Below are 17,145 nucleotides of genomic sequence, written 5' to 3'. Positions count from 1 at the left end.
GTTCATTTTTTTCCTTGTTGAACCATCCCACTACTTGCTTTCTTAAGAATGTCTTCATTGCTACCCATTCTGTTTAGCTTTAGTTACAGTAGAGCAGGAGTGTCTAACTTTGGCAACTCTTAAGGCCTGTGGACTTCAACTCCCAGAATTCATGGCTGGCTGGCTTGGGAATTCTGGGAGTTGAAGTCCACAAGTCTTAAAAGTGGCCAAAGCTGGACATCCCTGCAGTAGAGCAATTTCAATGAGGTTAATCTTTGTTCTCCAAGTGAGGAATCCCGTCCACTCAGTCCAAAGGTGGCTCCGTCAGCCTTGCCGAAGAGGCTCCTCTGGACTCCTTCATCTTTTCCAGGGCGAGCAGCAAGTCAAGCTGAGTAAGTGGCCTCAAGGGATTTTCTTCCAAGTCCCTGGGCATGAAAAAAAGGAAAGGAAAGGTTTTCTTGTTAGTTCTTCCCCTCTAGAACGCCTTGCTCTTAGCATCCACTGCAATGCCTGAACTTTAACTCATAACTGCTGAAATGTTTTTACTGCTTACCAAGTTTGTCCTGAGTTGGGATGATAAAAACACCAGGCAGTTGCATGAAATTAAGTTTATTTATTCTTCCCCCCAAGAATGACAAGAGTAAGTTGTTAGGTGGATAGATGCAAAGACTTCTTCCATCCAGCAATACTACCCCATTCACCCAATAGCACTAACATTAGCACTTAGACAAGAAAAGAGAGATGGCTTACGTCTCCTCCACACTCCCTCTGCAGTGCAGCAGGTGGGCGATCTGCCTCATTTGTTGTTTTCGGACATAATCACGCACGCGATACGTGGCTGCGTCCCGACACAATTCCCAGAGGTCGCTGCCCGAGTAACCACATGTCTTCTCTGCCAGCTCCTTCAGGCTCACGGCATTGCTCATCTGAGGAAAAATCCCCAGTTAATGAAAACCTGGGTTTTGTTCTGATCAAATCTTCACCAGACTCGTCCCGAAAAAAACCCTTTTTATTTGGCTAATGTGAATTCCAAGCATTCACATCCAGCGAAGTCCCAGCAAACAGTCTTTCAAGGGCGAAATTTACAACCACCGATCTCATCAGGCTTGGAGACCTACCAGACCGATATCTTCCAAATGCTGAACAAGAAAATACTTGGCAAGGACTCTCTGAGAGTCACAAACAAATCTTCACACTAAGTGAACTAATTGTCTCCTGCAAATTCCACTCTCCTTTTGCTCCTCTTTATTCCCTATGGGAGGGACCATTCAGCGTCCACCTGTGCCTTTACTCCAGAGTCAACCCCTGTTCCTTAATTGTTCCCTTCTCCTGACAGCTCTGTGCATACACACATCGGGAAAAGGCTCCAACTGTTCTTCTGCCCCACTGATGTCCAACTCTGAAGGTAGCTGATAACTGTCGGACGGCCCTGGCCCCCTCTCTGCCTCTGATGCAGAGCACTCATCAGAGCCTTCCCCAGACTCCAGGAAGGGCCCATGTTCCTCCTCACTGTCCGAGTCTGCCACCAACTCTGCTGGCTACTGGCAGGGCACAACAGGTATGTTCAACTATTTTGCCCCTATTGTCACCTCAGGCAACTCCAGAGAGATGGCTCTTCTTGAAGAGAAGCCACTTCTGGTGGGATGTTCTGCCTGTCCAGGGCAAGGACTGATCTATCCTGTGCCCCCACCCCATCAGGCAGTCTAGTCTTCTCTTTGTAATGTATTGGCAATAATAAACATAGGAGAAGGAAATGACTACAGAACTAGGCCATCTCTCCGCATTGGGTCTTTAAAATGACAACATTAGGGAATTAACAGCACCTAATGTTAATATAGGTTGCAGTGGCCTAGAGATGGAGCTGTCGCCTCACAATCAGGATGCTGTGAATTCGATCCCAGGTAGAGGCAGATATTTCTCTCTCTGGATACGATGAGAATGTATATGCTGAATATAACTCTGCATTGGCGACAGGAAGGAGATCTGGCCAGTAATCATTCCGCTTCATTCAGTTGCCAAGACTCCACTCCACAAGGGATTATGGGGTCATTAAAAGATTATGATGATGATGTTAATATGTTCTGTAGAAGCTGTATTATGTCAGGACTGAAGCAAGCTGTGGCTAGGTCCAGAGCCAGAATTATATAGGGAACCTACTTCTTCCCATTACCACCTTATCGTCCAAACAGTAGGACATATAAAAGAACATCTAATGCAGTAGTTCCCAACTTGGGGACCAGGCCCCACAGGGGGGCAATTCAAAAATGAGCTATTAACTGAATTTTTGAAAGCCCACTAATTGCTCTTATATATTTGTGATGAAACAGCTGTGTTTCATTTACCTATTGTTGTCTTTGTTAAAGTGCATTTCCTGGGGGTGTGTGTGAAAGAGCAACTGCCAGTCAACCAGATGTGCTGCCACTAAGGATTGTGGGACTGGCAGAGTCTCTCTCTCTCTCTCTTTCTCTCTCTCTCTCTCTCTCTCCCCCCTCTCTCCCTCCCTCTCCCTCTCTCTTCCCCCTCTCTTTTTTTCCTGTGGGCTTTGCTGCTGGGTGGTTGTAGGGAGAGCTGCTCTGTGGGGAGACAGAGTGGATGGCTCCTGGGGGAAGCCCAGCAGTGAGGATACAGAACCAGGGCCCAAGTTTAACTAAGAAATAGTTAGATTTACAGTTATTTTTAGTCTGTGTTTTCCCAGGCTGTGTTTTGCCAGACTTTTCCTCTCAGAGCAATCTGGGGCTGGACCACACATGCATAGGCCTTGCCAGGCCTGTGTGATTCACCTCCACCTACTGAACTACCAAAGCATTTCCCCACTAAGGTTCGAACCGAGTTGACGAGTAGTGAGGGGGGTGGGGGGAGTGTCATAGAATCTACTCTCTTTTGTTCTTTTATTTTTCTCTTTCATTGATGTTCTTTGGAACCTTGTTTAAACCAAGTTACTGGCCTTTTAAGCTTCCTCCATGGGAGTAGGAGTTCACTTTTTGAATAGTAAGAATGATATCTCACTGGGGGCGGGGGAGCACCAGGGTTTTAGAGGTGCTTAGGTGGGGAATGGTCCAAAAATGGTTGGGAACCACTGATTGAATGGGTCTCGCCATAGATCCTAATCGAGAACTTTGAATGAGTTTTTAGAATTAAACCCAGGGCAGCCACATACAGCCTGGGGACTACTTGCAAGCATCCATTGTGTTTCGAAGGTTTCGGGTTTTAGTGCCGAAAATATGAATAAACTTAACATGCTGCTCTAGATTGAAACCTATCAGTAACATCAGGGACTTGTAGAAGGAGTTTTTTCACAGCTCTTTCCTTTTTTGTTACAATTTTTCAAGGTAATATCTTTAATCTTCCCACAGTAAAGTTGTCAAGTGGAATGCTGACCAACCTTTTGTGGAATGTACCATATTTTTCGGAGTATAAGATGCACCTTTTTCCCTCAAAAAGGAGGCTGAAAATCTGGGTGCGTCTTATATGCTGAGTACAGCAATTTTTTTGCCTCCAAAAACCCCACCCCCTTCACCAAAATGGCCATGCATAGCCTTTAGGAGGCTTTCAGAGTGCTCCTGGGGGTTGGGGAGGGCACAAATGAGCGAAAAACAGGCCGTTTTTTGCTCAATTGTGCCCCCCCCCCAGGAGCACTCTATAAGCCTCCTAAGGGCTATGGGGGGGAAGGGCCCATTTTCACAAAAAAATGGGCCATTTTTGGGAGGTCTGCAGAGTGCAAAACCCTTTTTTTAAATTTGCCTCTTCAAAATCTTGGTGCATCTTATACTTTGGTGTGTCTTATATTGCAAAAAATACGGTACTTGCTGTGTTTAAACTTCCTTACTCCCCCCTCCCACTTTCTAATAGTAATTCTTTCTTTCCTTCTTTCTTTCTTCTCTCTCATTAATAGAACAAATGGTATATATATTTAAATAGGGTGGAATTTTAAGTAACTTTCCCCAGGAAAGATAACAATATGTCTATAACAGAAGCTCATATTCCACGGCATAAAAGGTTTTTAGCAAGATATGTATCACCAACAGATACAATCACAGCTCTTTCCTTTAATAAGATCTAAGTTGAAAAAAATGGGAAGGAAGCAGGAAACTTACATTTTCTCCAGCAAGAATCAGATTCAGGATATCTTGTCTTTGCCTTTGGGTCTGTCGGAGCAGAGAATGGGATTGTAAACACGACACCAAAAGTGAGAGGAGAGATAGAGAGAGAAATTTGGTGCCTTTGAATCAGTCTTGACTCTTGCTAACTGTCTGGATAGGTCCCCGCAGGTGTCTTAGCAATATTTCAGAAGTGGTTTGCCATTACCTCCTTCCTAGAGCTGAGACAGAGTGACTGGCTCAAGGTGAGGCTTTGTTGCTTAACCTCCACTATACTAACCTGGCTGACCTCCTGCAATCTTCCTATCTGTGTTGGAGGCATTTAAATATGAAATATTCTATATATGTTGCTTTCTGTGTTTCTGAAATAATTTCTGAGGCCATCTTGGCCTCCCTGCCACAAACCTTCTGATTTCAGGTACATTCTCTCCGAAGAACCTGACTGGATCTTGCAAAGTCCATATTGGAGGTGAAGTCTTACTATCCAGCAATGTGGGTGGTTGGGGAAGAGGGTTTGTGGGAAGAGAAGTCATATCTACTCACAGGTAGTGCAATGTGAAAAGTCATTGGCATTCTCCTCAGGATGGCTGGGTCCACATCTTGTGGCCTATTGGTGGCTCCCAGCACCATTACCTGAAATAGATAGATGATAGATAGATAGATAGATAGATAGATAGATAGATAGATAGATAGACAGACAGACAGACAGACAGACAGACAGACAGACAGACAGACATATATAGAGATAGATAGATAGATGATAGATAGATAGATAGATAGATAGATAGATAATAGATAGATAGACAGACAGACAGATAGATATAGGATGAGAGAGAGAGAGAGAGAGAGAGAGAGATAGAGAGAGAGATAGATAGATACCATGTTTCCCCCAAAAGACAGGGTCTTATTTTCTTTTGACCCCCAAAATAAGTGCTTGGCCTTATTTTTGGGGAGATCTTATGATTTTTGAGGTGCAGAAAGTGGTGATCATGGTCACCTCATGGCTGCTGTTGTGTTGCGAGTCACTGGACCTGCCATTCATTTTGCGGCAGATGGGGTGTGGAATGAATATATATATATATAGATATATATATATATATATATATATATATATATATATATATATATATATATATGTACATATATATATTATATATATATATATATATATATATAATATATATTATATATATATATATATATATATATATATATATATATATATATGAATATATATATATATATATATATATATATATATATATATGAATATATATATATATATATATATATATATATATATATATATATATATATATATATATATATATTGCACTACAATCTAGGTCATCCAGTCCAATCCCCCATCCAAGCAGAAGACCCAACACCATTTCTGACAGATGACAGTCCAATCTCTTCTTGAAAGCTTCCAGGGATGAAGCTCCCACAACATCCGAAGGCAACTTCTGTTCCATGGGTTGATTGTTCCCACTGTTAGAAAATTTCTCCTTATTGCCTGGTTGAATCTCTCCTTGTTCAGTTTCCATCCATTATTCCTTGTCTATTTCTATTCTATTCTATTTATTAAATTTATAATAGCCTTCAGGTGCTTTGCCTCTCTGTGGCAGCCCCTCAAATATTAGAAGACTGCTATCATGTCTCCCGTGATCCTTCTCTTCTCTAGACTAGTCATGCACAGTTCCTGCAACCGTTCATCATGTTTTAGCCTCCATTCCCCTAATCATCTTGGTTGCTCTTCTCTGCACTCTTTCTAGAGTCACAACACCTTTTTTATAGTATGATGGCTGAAACTGGTCACCACATCACCATGTGTTAACCTTTAAGGGACCACATAGTTTTAATTTATTTGTGATTTTTGAATGTTTTCTTTTTTTTCAGTATGTTGGTTGAGCAAAATGTGCAAACCAGGGAAATGCACAGAACTATGGCTCTGGTGGAAGAACGAATGATCCATATTTTTAAAGCTGGGTTGGATTCAATTTGCATTAATGGATTTAAGGGCCAAGCCTCACCTGGCAGTCAGATGCTGTCTGCAGCCCATCCCAGAGACTCATGAATTCTGCTTTCATCATAGCTGTGGCTTCGTGATCAGTTCTGGACCGGTTCCTCAGGAAAGCATCTGCCGGAAATGGGTAGAACATTAAAATAATGGATTGACAAAATTAAATTACTGCTTTTCTCCAGATATTGCTCTGTTTTGTTTAGCAGTGTGTCTCATCCTGCGAGTCCTGTGGACTGCAAGGCGATCCAACCGGTCAGTCCTAGAGGAGAGAAGAACCTAATGCTGGGAACGATTGAGGGCAAAAGAAGAAGGGGACGACAGAGAATGAGGTGGCTGGATGGAGTCACTGAAGCAATTGGCATGAGCTTCAATGGACCCCAGAGGATGGTAGAGGACAGGAAGGCCTGGAGGAATGTTGTCCATGAGGTCACAATGGATCAGACATGACTTCGCAACTAACAACAACCATGTGATACATAAGAACCATAGAGTGGGATCTTACCGATCTCATCAATGAAAATTATGCAGGGTTGGATTTTGATTGCCAGAGAAAAAACGGCAGCTGTGAGTTTCTGTGACTCTCCGTACCATTTATCCATCAAGGTGGGCGCTTGAAGATTGATGAACCTGCAGTTGGAGGCCTGGGCCATTGCTTTGGCAAGGAGAGTCTTGCCACATCCTGGAGGTCCATACAGTAAGACACCTACATAAAAGGGAAAGTCATAGATGAGCCCATAGTTTTCGTACCATCCACCTCCTAATGAATTCAAGGTAAGAGCCTTTATATTGATTCAGGAAAAGAATGTGACTCTGCCTTTAGATTTTCCTGGTCAGATGAACAATTGTTACCATATTTTTTGGAGTATAAGACGCACCTTTTTCCCACAAAAAAGAGGCTGAAAATCTGGGTGCGTCATATACACTGAATACAGTATTTTTTGCTTCCAAAAACTCTGCCCCCTTCACCAAAATGGTTGTGCATAGCCTTTAGGAAGCTTTTAGAGAGCTCCTGGGGGCTGGGGAGGGCAGAAATGAGCAAAAAAATGGCCCGGTTTTTGCTCAATTTTACCCCCTCCCCAGCCCCCAGGAGCACTCTATAAGCTTCGTAAAGGCTATCCATGCCCTTTTTTGTTAAACTAAAAATGGGCCAGTTTTTTTTTTTCACACCCCTACCCCACCCCCACCCCCAGGAGCACTGTGCAAGCTCCCTAAGGGCTATTCATTCCTTTTGGGGGGAGAAGCAGACCCGTTTTTGCAAAAAAGGGCCATTTTTAGGAGGTTTGCAGAGTGCAAAAACTTTTTTTAAATTTTCCTCTTCAAAACCTTGCTGCCCCTTATACTCGGGTGTGTCTTATACTCCAAAAATACGGTAACTAATTTAGCAAAGGTTCATCTCCGGTAACATTGTACTGCAAATTAGGGCATACAAAACCTTTGCTAGACCAATTCTCGAATACAGCTCGTCTGCATGAAATCCACACTGTACATCGGACATTAATACAATTGAGCAAGTCCAGAGATATTTCACGAGAAGAATCCTCCACTCCTCTGCTCACAACAGAATCCCTTATGGCTCCAGGTTTCGAAATGTTGGCCTTGGACAACCTAGCACTACGCTGATTAAGGTATGACCTAAGTGTAGTACACAAAATTGTCTGCTACACTTCCAGCTGAAGCAGTCGTGGTTTGACCGTAGGCAATGCCATCTTGTTTTTAAGTTCTGCGCATGTGCAGAATAATTTTAATTGCGATGCACATGCATGCGTAGCACGCATACACACAAGCAAACCAGCAGTAGTGCCTCCCAGAACCCACCGCTGGGTCGCATGTATGCATGGGTAGATGGAGGGAGCATGGGGGGGGTCATGCACACATGTGCAGGGGAGTGGAGTGCATAGCATTATGGGAGTGGCCATGCATGCGCACTATTGTGCATACATGCGCAATTTCGTCATGCGAGAAGAAAAAGGTTAGCCATCACTGCACTAGAAGATCTCCAAGGTCCCTTCCAACTATTATTCTGTTCTGTCACTCAGTATTTGAAATAATCAGATGGATTAACACTTTACATTTAATGTCTCAGGACCAATCGGTCCATATACAAAATGAAATATGGAAGTACTTCCCTACTGCTAGTTGTCAATTTACAGCCATTCATTTAATCAAAGTTCAAAATTACAACAGCACCGGAAACAGTGACTTATGACCAATTCTCCTACTTATGACCACATGCACCATAGTCCCATGATCAAACATCAGGTGCTGTCAATCAGCGTGTATTTATGATGGTTACAGCCTCCTGAGGTTGGATCAGATTGTGATTTGCAACCTTTCTAGGAGCTTCTGATGAACAAAACCAATGGGGGAAGCCAGATTTGCTCAACGACCACACGATTCACAACTATGGCAAAAGGTCATAAAATGGGGCTAAATTAAGAACTTCCTTGCTTAGCAACTGAAATGTTGGGCTGAATTTGGTTCTACATCAAGGACTATGTGTATGTGGGACCTTCCTTTTTTAATATCATTTTTATTCAGCATTTTAAACATTAGAATCACAATTGTGCAATCACAATTACACTTTTACAGCTTCCCACTATCGGTATTCTTTTTTCTAATTCCTACTTTTCCATTCTACGGCCTATTGTTTCATACATATACCTCCTTGTTTTGTGATTATTATTTTTAAAATATATACAACCTATAGCCATTTACATCTTTATTGATTTCTGAATATATATCATCTCCTTTTGTTACATTTTCTATACACTCATTATGCATTAATTTTACATCTCTTTTTGAGCCAATTATACCACCTATTCCATATTCCATATCTTGTAATACTCTTTCCTGTCTGTCCCTTAGTTTCATTGTTAATTTATCCATTTCCGTGCATTCTAGCAACCTTTTTTGTTATGATCTCTGCATTTGAGAGGATTTTTTTTGTTTTGTTTCCAGTTTTGGGCAAATGAGATTCTGGCTGCAGTAACTATATGAAGCATAACATATTGAATTTCTTTGCTTCCTTTTATTATTCCCCAAAGAAACAGCTCAGGCTTCATGTCAATTTTTCGTTCCGTTACTTCCTCCAACTATTTTTGAATTTTTGGGGCCTTCCTAAAAGCTTCTGTATATTTGGCTGTCGACATCAATAGAGTACACAACAAAATAAAAATTACATTGACATGGGATAAACTGAGACAAGCTGGAGGGCAAGGCCTGAAATGACTTATTTGGATCCCTAAGGGACTCTATAATGAAGACATGCCAAGGGTACCTTTTGGGGGCTGGCAGAGTTTGGAGTGCTCGAACAAGCGTGTCTGTTGCAAAGGTAAGATTACGGTGTCCCGAAGTTCACTGACCAGTTCATCTAAGCCTGCAACATCATTCCAACTGACCTGAAAATAGGACAAGTTTATGGAGGACTGAAACGAGAAAGAGGTTCTGATCCATTTAGTAAGAACAGCTTCATCCCTGAAATGGTGCAGTGCAGGGCAGTGATGGCTAGCCTTTTTGCCATTGCATGCCAAAAGTGGGGGGATCGCTGGGGGAGCGTGGGGGGATCGTGTGCACACATCCATAATTCTATGCATCCTCCCCCCATTCATGCACGTGCGACCCCACCTGTCTCCCTACGCCCTTGGCATGTGATGGCACGGTGAACCTGTTTTTCACCTTCCCCAGGCTCCAGAGGCTTTCTAGGAGCCTGGGGAGGGCAAAAACGCCCCCCAGAAGCCCTCCGGAGGCAGGAAACGGCCCGTTTTTTGACTTCCGGGTTGCCATTTTGGGGCCATTTTTCGCTCTTCGGAGACTTCAGGAGGCTTCCCTGAAGCCTCCAGAGGGAGAAAAATGGTCGAAAATCAAGGCCAAAATCAGCTGGCCAGTGCATGCCTGCACGCTACAGCTGACAGGGCAATGCCTTGTGTGCCCTCAGAAATGGTTTTGCCTGCCACCTGTGGCACACGTGCCATAAGTTTGCTATCACGGGTGTAGGATCTCCTGCATAGGCGGGGTGTGGTGGACTAGATCAAGGGTATCAAACTGGATTTCTTCCAAGGCTGGATCAGCATTCTCTTCCGCAGGCTGGCCAGAGAGGGGAGAGACAGGATGGATGCCTCCTGCTGCACCCTACCAGCCAAAACACAGTGTGGGGGACTGTGTGTGACTCTGTTTTTGTCCAGCAGAGTGCTACAGTTGAAGACTGAAAACAACGTGCAGAGAGGCTGTGTGAGTCCCCCTCCCACACCCCGTATTAGCTACCTGAGGCACTGTAGACCAGTCCTTTGCTATTTCCAGGTCAGCCCTGTGGGCCAGATATAAGCAACCTGCAGGCTTTGAGTTAGATACCCCTGGACTAGATGACCTACAACAGTGATGGCAAACCTTTTCGGGATCAAGTGCTCAAACCGGAATGTGTGTGCATATGAATGCGCTGGAGCACCAGAAACCTGAAGACCAGTTGGCCGGCGTGCATATGTCTGCTTTTCCCCCCAGTTTGCGGCCCATTTTTAGGGCCATTTTCAGGGCCATTTTCAGGCCGTTTTCCGGGCCGTTTTCAAACTGTTTTCTGGGCTGTTTTCAAGCTGATTTGGGGGGCGTTTTCAACTTGAAAACGACCCAAAAAAGGCCCAGAACCCACCCACCCCCAACAACCTGGTTTTTGGATATTTTCAAGCTGTTTTCTGGTGCTCCAGCAACCATGAAGACCATGCGGCCGAAAATCATAAGACCAGCTGGCAATGGCACGCGTGACCACAGAGTGGGCTCTGCATGCCACCTCTGGCAGTCATGCCATAGGTTTGCCATCATGAACCTACAAGGTCACTTCCAACTCTGTTAATCTTTTAATCTCGTTTAAGCAGACTTTCCATGCTGTTGCCACCACCGTCTCTTTTGAGTTTGCTCAGCAGCCAATCAAGGGCCCAACTGCTCTTTCTAGTTGTCCAGCCAACCGCAGATAGAATCGCACATCACAGTTGATGCTGGGACCAGGGAAGCAGCAGTTCTCCCTCTTCTTACCTTGATGTCCCTGGGAACCACCAAATGAGCAACGATGTTCATCTCGTGCTCCGTCAGCTTCAGCTTTTCTATTCCAATCTGCTTCATCAGGTCTTCCGCCTGTCCGAGGAGATAAAAAAAAAGGGGGAACTAAATGCAGGCATAATTGCAAGGTTGAAACCTGCTGTTTGGCTTAATGAGGCACTTTCGTTTTAATGAGCTTTAATTGCTGACTGGTCCTTATTATATTCAGCACATGTGCCCAGCATGGCCTCGGAAAATGATTGTCGGTCTTTCATAATAATAATAATAATTCTACACGGTCACTGAGAAGCAAGCGGCTTTTTTTCAGCAGCATCAAACAGGCAATGAGAATGGAGCATAATTATTTTGAGAAAGCCCCCACTTATAATGCTTGTAACAGCTGTTAAAAAGATCAGAAGCCTCTTTATAATTTTTCCTTTTCCTATTTTATTTCTTATTTATTCACTGTTACAGAATCTGGAATTTAACCTGCCATGTCTTCAAATATATATATTTATCACAAATATTTATTTTATTTCTTTTAAAAAACACAAATATTTCATCATTCGTCAATCATTAAGACATTGAAGTACAATTTTTTTTGTGTGCCCCTCCCTCCCTCCACCCCCCCAACCCCCCTCCTCCTTCCCCCCCCCCCGACTTCCCAGAACCCGTACACGGTATGGATTTTTAACTAACACAGTCTAAAATCTATTGAGAAAAAAGAAATAAAGAAATTAATGACATCTCTACATTGATCTTAGCTTCTTCTTGCTGAGCTAACTTTTAACAGTTTAAATCATTTCTGATCTTAAGCATAGGCTAACTGGAATTTCTTGGTCCCGTATTTATTTTGTATATAGTCAATCCATTTTTTCCAGTCTCGTTTATATCTCTCATTTGAGTGATCTTTAAGATATGCCGATATTTTAGCCATCTCGGCTAAGTTTGTGACTTTCAATGTCCATTCTTGGGTTGTAGGCAAGTCTTCCTTCTTCCAGTATTGCACCACCAACAGTCTTGCTGCCGTTATTAGGTGCAGAATCAAATTAGTCTCTACCACTGTAAAGTCAGTACATATACCTAGTAAAAATAACTGAGGAATAAACTTTATCCTTCTTTTAAAAATATTTTGCATGACCCACCATATTTTTATCCAGAATGCCTTAACCTTTTGGCAGGTCCACCATATATGATAATATGTAGCATCGAGAGAACCACACCTCCAACATTTAGGCTGTACATTCGGATACATAGAAGCCAACTTTTTAGGATTTCAAATATATATATTTAGTTGCTGTTAGTTGCAAAGTCATGTCCGACCCATCGTGACCCCATGGACAAAGTTCCTCCAGGCCTTCCTGCCCTCTACCATTCTCGGTAGTCCATTTAAGCTCATGCCTCTTGCTTTGGTGATTCTATTCAGCCACCTCATTCTCTGTCGTCCCCTACTTCCTTTGCCCTCAATCTAGCGAGAATGGTTTTACAGCCCTCTCTAAACGGTTTGCAGAGTCAGCTTCTTGTCCCCAACAGTTTGGGTCCTCATTTTACCCACCACAGAAGGATGAAAGGCTGAGTCAAACTTGAGCCTGGTGAGATTTGAACTGCCAAATTGCAGGCAGCCGGCAGGCAGCAGAAAGTGCCTGAAGTACTGCACTCTAACCACTGCGCCATTGTGGCTCATAAGTAGATTGTTTTATGATTCTAATACCCATCACAGTGTTTTTGTTTCTGCTTTTTTTAAACGCCACTTAGTACACAGCAAACAAAAAAGAGTTTAAGAAGGACCAGTGATTCTGTTAAAAAGGTAAAGGTAAAGGTTTCCCCATACATGTGTGCTACTCATTCCTGAATCTAGGCAGTGGTGCTCATCTTCGTTTCAAAGCCGAGGAGCCAGCACTGTCTGAAGACATCTCTGTGGTCACGTGGCCATCATGACTAAATGCCAAAGGTGCCCAGAACACTGTTACCTTCCCACCAAAGGTGCTTCCTATTTTTCTACTTTCTATGTGCTTTCGAACTGGTAGGTTGGCAGAAGCTGGGACAAGTAATGGCAGCTCACTCTGTTACGCAGCACTAGGGATTTGAATCGTCGAACTGCCGCCCTCTCTGATCGACAAGCTCAGTGTCTTAGCCACTGAGCCACTGCATCCCTATGTAGTGATTTTGTTAGAACTTGTCAAAAATATTAGACAAATCAAGATTCAGTAGTGGCTCTAATTTAACCATGGGAACCCAGCTACAAAACATACTTGTCATACATACTCTTTTCTTCAACTGGATTCTTTGCTTCTGGGCTGGGTCTAGGGCATCTGAGACCCACTTTATACTGAAGTAGGTGGTGGCTCCAAAGACGGCCACACGGAGAAGAACAAGACAGGCTTCATTCCGGGTTAGGGGACGAGTCAGGAAGTCCTTCGACACATCCCCCAGCAATATCTCCAAAGTGTTTCTAGCTCCCAAACTGGAACCTAAATTATTATTTTAAAATGGTACGGAGATAGGAGAGGTTAGCATAGAAAGATAAACTTCATCAGCATTTAGTACTGCTGTTAAATGATTAAAATTAGACAATAAAAATCTGCCCATTGTAAAATGAGCACAGGTCTCTATCAAGAGAAGGGGTGTCAAACCTGCATCGTCATGGCAGAATCATGTGACATATTGGGAGGTTTTTTTCCCTCCACTAAACCAGGTGTGGTCAGCATGAGGCGCATCTGGCCTGCAGGCCGGGAGTTTGACAGCCCTGATCTCAGGGGTGGGATTCAGCTGGTTCGGATCAGTTTGGTTGATCCGGATGCTAATTTTGCATCTGATTTGCCAGACCAGTAGTTGGAAGGACTGGCTGGCCCCGCCCACCATGTCCTTCCCTCCCAGGAGTCTCCACGCAGCCCATTCATCATGCAAGGTAAGTGCAAGGCCCACGCAGATGCTCTGGGAGAGCAAAAAACGGGCCTTCCAGAAGTTCCAGAAGTCTGGATAGGGGCCTGTTTCTGGCCTCTGGGGGAGGCTGCTTTTGCCCTCCCAGAGGCTTGAAGAAAGCCTCTGGAGCCTAGGGAGGGTGAAAATGCCCCCACCGCCACCGCCATGGTGTAGGAGACCAAGTCGACCACATACACCATAGCCACTCCCACCCAGCAACCAGGCAGAGAACCAGTTGCTAACATTTTTCAATCCCACCCCTGCCTGATCTAGAATATTTTGGATCATGCAATATCAATTTTTCAATTATATTTTTGCCAATTATTCATTTAGTCCCATGCTATAACATCATGGAAATGAATAATCGCTCACCCGTAGAGTGTTTGTGTGTTATCCCAGATTACACCTCTTAGAACTTCCAAATACAATTTGAATTTCCTGTCTAAAAGCTTTTAGGGTTGTACTCAGTCACTAAAATTGATCTAGATATAGATTGCTCCATGTAAGGCAGTCCCGACTGCTTGGGTTCTCACAATACTCCAAAGTAACAATGTTGCTTTGATATGTAAGATACACTAAGCCACAAAATAGCCAACCATATTTCAGCCTAATATATTGAATCACCTTACATCTCTAATTGTGGTTATGTAAAAATTATGCCATATCATCATCATCCAGACTCCTGAATCCTTAAAGACTCTCTGCAGTCTACAGATGAAATAATATGAGTGAACAAATACAAATAGCAATAGTACTTAGACTTATATACTGCTTCACAGTGTTTTACAGCCCACTCTAAGAGTCAGCATATTTTCCCCAACAATCTGGGTCTTCATTTTACCCACCTTAGAAAGATTGACGGCTGAGTCAATCTGGAGCTGGCCAGGATCAAACTCTGGGCTGTGGGCAGAGTCAGCCTGCAATACTGCACTTTAACCCTTGCACCCCCATGGCAAGAATAGCATAGCATAGCAATAGCACTTGTATACTGCTTGACAGTGCTTTATAGCCGTATGTAAGTAGTTTACAGAATCAATATATTGCCCCCAACAATGGAAACACAATGTTAGCATATCCAAACCAAATTATAATTGTTAGTTGTGGCATATCCAGTCTATGGGTCCCCATACACCCTGCTTTCCCAGCACGATGCTATGTGGAGATGTTGGTTTATATTACACTACAATAATATAAATATTGTATAAATTATAAATTAATATAAATACTGTATAAAATTGTAAGGATGGATGGATGGATGGATGGATGGATGGATGGATGTAGATGTAGATATAATACATTATATAATTATATATAATTTTTATAATTGCACTTCAAACCTGAGTCAGCCAAGGCTGGACACTTGACAAAGCCCTGTCTTAGGTTGGGATAAGGATGTTACTGATTTTGTAACATTCAGAATAATAACTGAATGCTCCCAACTGTGCTTTTCATCTTGGAATTTATTTTATCAAAAGACCAGCTGGGTGACTCTCTCAGCCCAACCCGCTTCACAGGGTTGTAGTTTTAAGAGGGGGGGGAGGCAGAGGAAGTAGGTGTGTTGGATATGTTCGCCAGCTTAAGTTATTTGTAAAAAATAATAAAGGCGGAATATAAATAAATAAAAATATATATAGTAAATAAATAAATAAATAAAATAAGTCAATAAATAAGTCAATGTCAATAAGTTAATAAATAAATAAAATACAGTAAGTAAGTCAGTCAATAAAGTCAATAAATAAATAAACAAGTCAATAAATGTCAATAAAATACAGTAAGTCAATAAATAGAATACAGTAAGTCAATAAATAAATCAATAAATAAAGTCAATAAATAAATAAGAATAAATAAGTCAATAAATAAATAAGTTCCCATGTCTGCACCACAAATTGGGCTATTCCCTAAGTAAGCCATGTTTTGGCTTGTTCGGCGTTGGTTTATATGTTTTTGCTGGAATGAAATACAGAAGCTTGCAAAATCAGGGCTTACTCTTTTATTTTTCAATAAATAGAGAAGTTGCTTGTGGGTTTATGTTAAAAAATAATTTAAAACACAGACACAGACACAGACACAGACACACACACACAGAGGAGAGAAAGAGAGGGAGGGAGGGAGAGAGAGGGGGGGGAGGTCTAGCATAGAGGGAGAAATCACGTAAGCCATATTACTTGATGCTTCCCTTCAGGACATCCCAGGAGGAGGGTAGGATTGGAAGACGAGGCGCCCTGTTTTAAGTGAGATCTCGTGTGTGTGTGTGTGTGTGTGTGTGTGTGTGCGCAATCTTGCGGCGTATCGGGAGGGGCAGCTTTAAGGCCGATATCCACGGGGACTTGGTGTTTTGGTCCCCAGGATTATTGGCTTTAATTTGTGCCCCCCACGTCTCCCCGTTCGCAACAGTAGCGTTGGTGACCATGGTGCTGAAAAACGCCGGGACGAGGCCGCAGCGCGCAGCGGCCCAAAAAGGAAGAACGAGACTCACCCATCCGTCGCCTTTCCAGTCGGCTACACTCCTCGCGCGGAAACAAGAGCCGGGTGGGGGGAGGGGGGCGGGATGCTTCCTACTTCACTGTTCCCGACTTCTGCGTATGATGATGGTGCTTGAAATCAAACGGCCGCTGGCTGCTGCCTATGAACGGAACAACATAGTTGAGGCTAGAGCTGAGTTTTGCTTTAGTGTTGTTTTTTTTATAAGAAGCAACCCCGATTTTAAAAAACAAAACGTCATCTCTTAAAATCGAAATTCAGCCCAGAGATTTAAGCCTCCCTCTCTGAACTGCTTATTTGACTGCCCTTGTTTAGAAAAAGCAGGTGCTGGTTTGTATGGGTGTATGGGAAGCCCTTAATAAGGCATCTCTGTTATTTATTTATTTATTTATTTATTTATTTATTTATTTATTTATTTTATTGATGATTAAATTTATATTGCCCCCTGTTTGCCCATGGCTGCTTATTTCATGTTAATTCTGAAAGAAGAACAACAGAATTCAGCAGGATTTACTCACAAGTTTTTGGCTAAAGATATCTTAATTGAGGAACATTTCACACTCTGAAGTAACTTTATCAAGTTCAGTGGGACTTTTGTAGTCAAGTATCACAAGAGATATC

At 42.8% G+C, this 17,145-nt stretch overlaps 1 protein-coding gene across 1 annotated transcript; it reads right to left on the bottom strand.

Annotated features, from left to right (window-relative positions):
• Window positions 1–283: 283 nt before the first annotated feature.
• On the bottom strand, window positions 284–16,523 carry LOC116516840 (ATPase family AAA domain-containing protein 1-A-like). Its single transcript, XM_032229469.1, has 10 exons — window positions 16,520–16,523; window positions 13,387–13,592; window positions 11,119–11,217; window positions 9,377–9,497; window positions 6,602–6,802; window positions 6,110–6,216; window positions 4,620–4,709; window positions 4,074–4,124; window positions 730–905; window positions 284–404 (listed from the first exon to the last, which is right to left on the bottom strand). Exons 1-10 carry the CDS (start codon window positions 16,521–16,523, stop codon window positions 284–286), a joined length of 1,176 nt encoding a protein of 391 aa, XP_032085360.1.
• Window positions 16,524–17,145: the final 622 nt, after the last annotated feature.

This window comes from Thamnophis elegans, chromosome 13 (assembly GCF_009769535.1).
Source record: "Thamnophis elegans isolate rThaEle1 chromosome 13, rThaEle1.pri, whole genome shotgun sequence".
Taxonomy (NCBI): Eukaryota; Metazoa; Chordata; class Lepidosauria; order Squamata; family Colubridae; genus Thamnophis; species Thamnophis elegans.
Note: the sequence above shows the minus strand (reverse complement) of the source record. Positions and strands in the feature narration are given on the sequence as shown.

Bases quoted from the DNA above. Each gene is read 5' to 3' on its own strand.
- LOC116516840 (XM_032229469.1), bottom strand. The intron at 9,498-11,118 runs GTAAGAAGAGGG...TCCTATTTTCAG, and splicing joins TGGTTCCCAGGGACATCAAG to GTCAGTTGGAATGATGTTGC. The intron at 4,125-4,619 runs GTGAGTAGATAT...CTGCTCCGACAG, and splicing joins CTTTTCACATTGCACTACCT to ACCCAAAGGCAAAGACAAGA.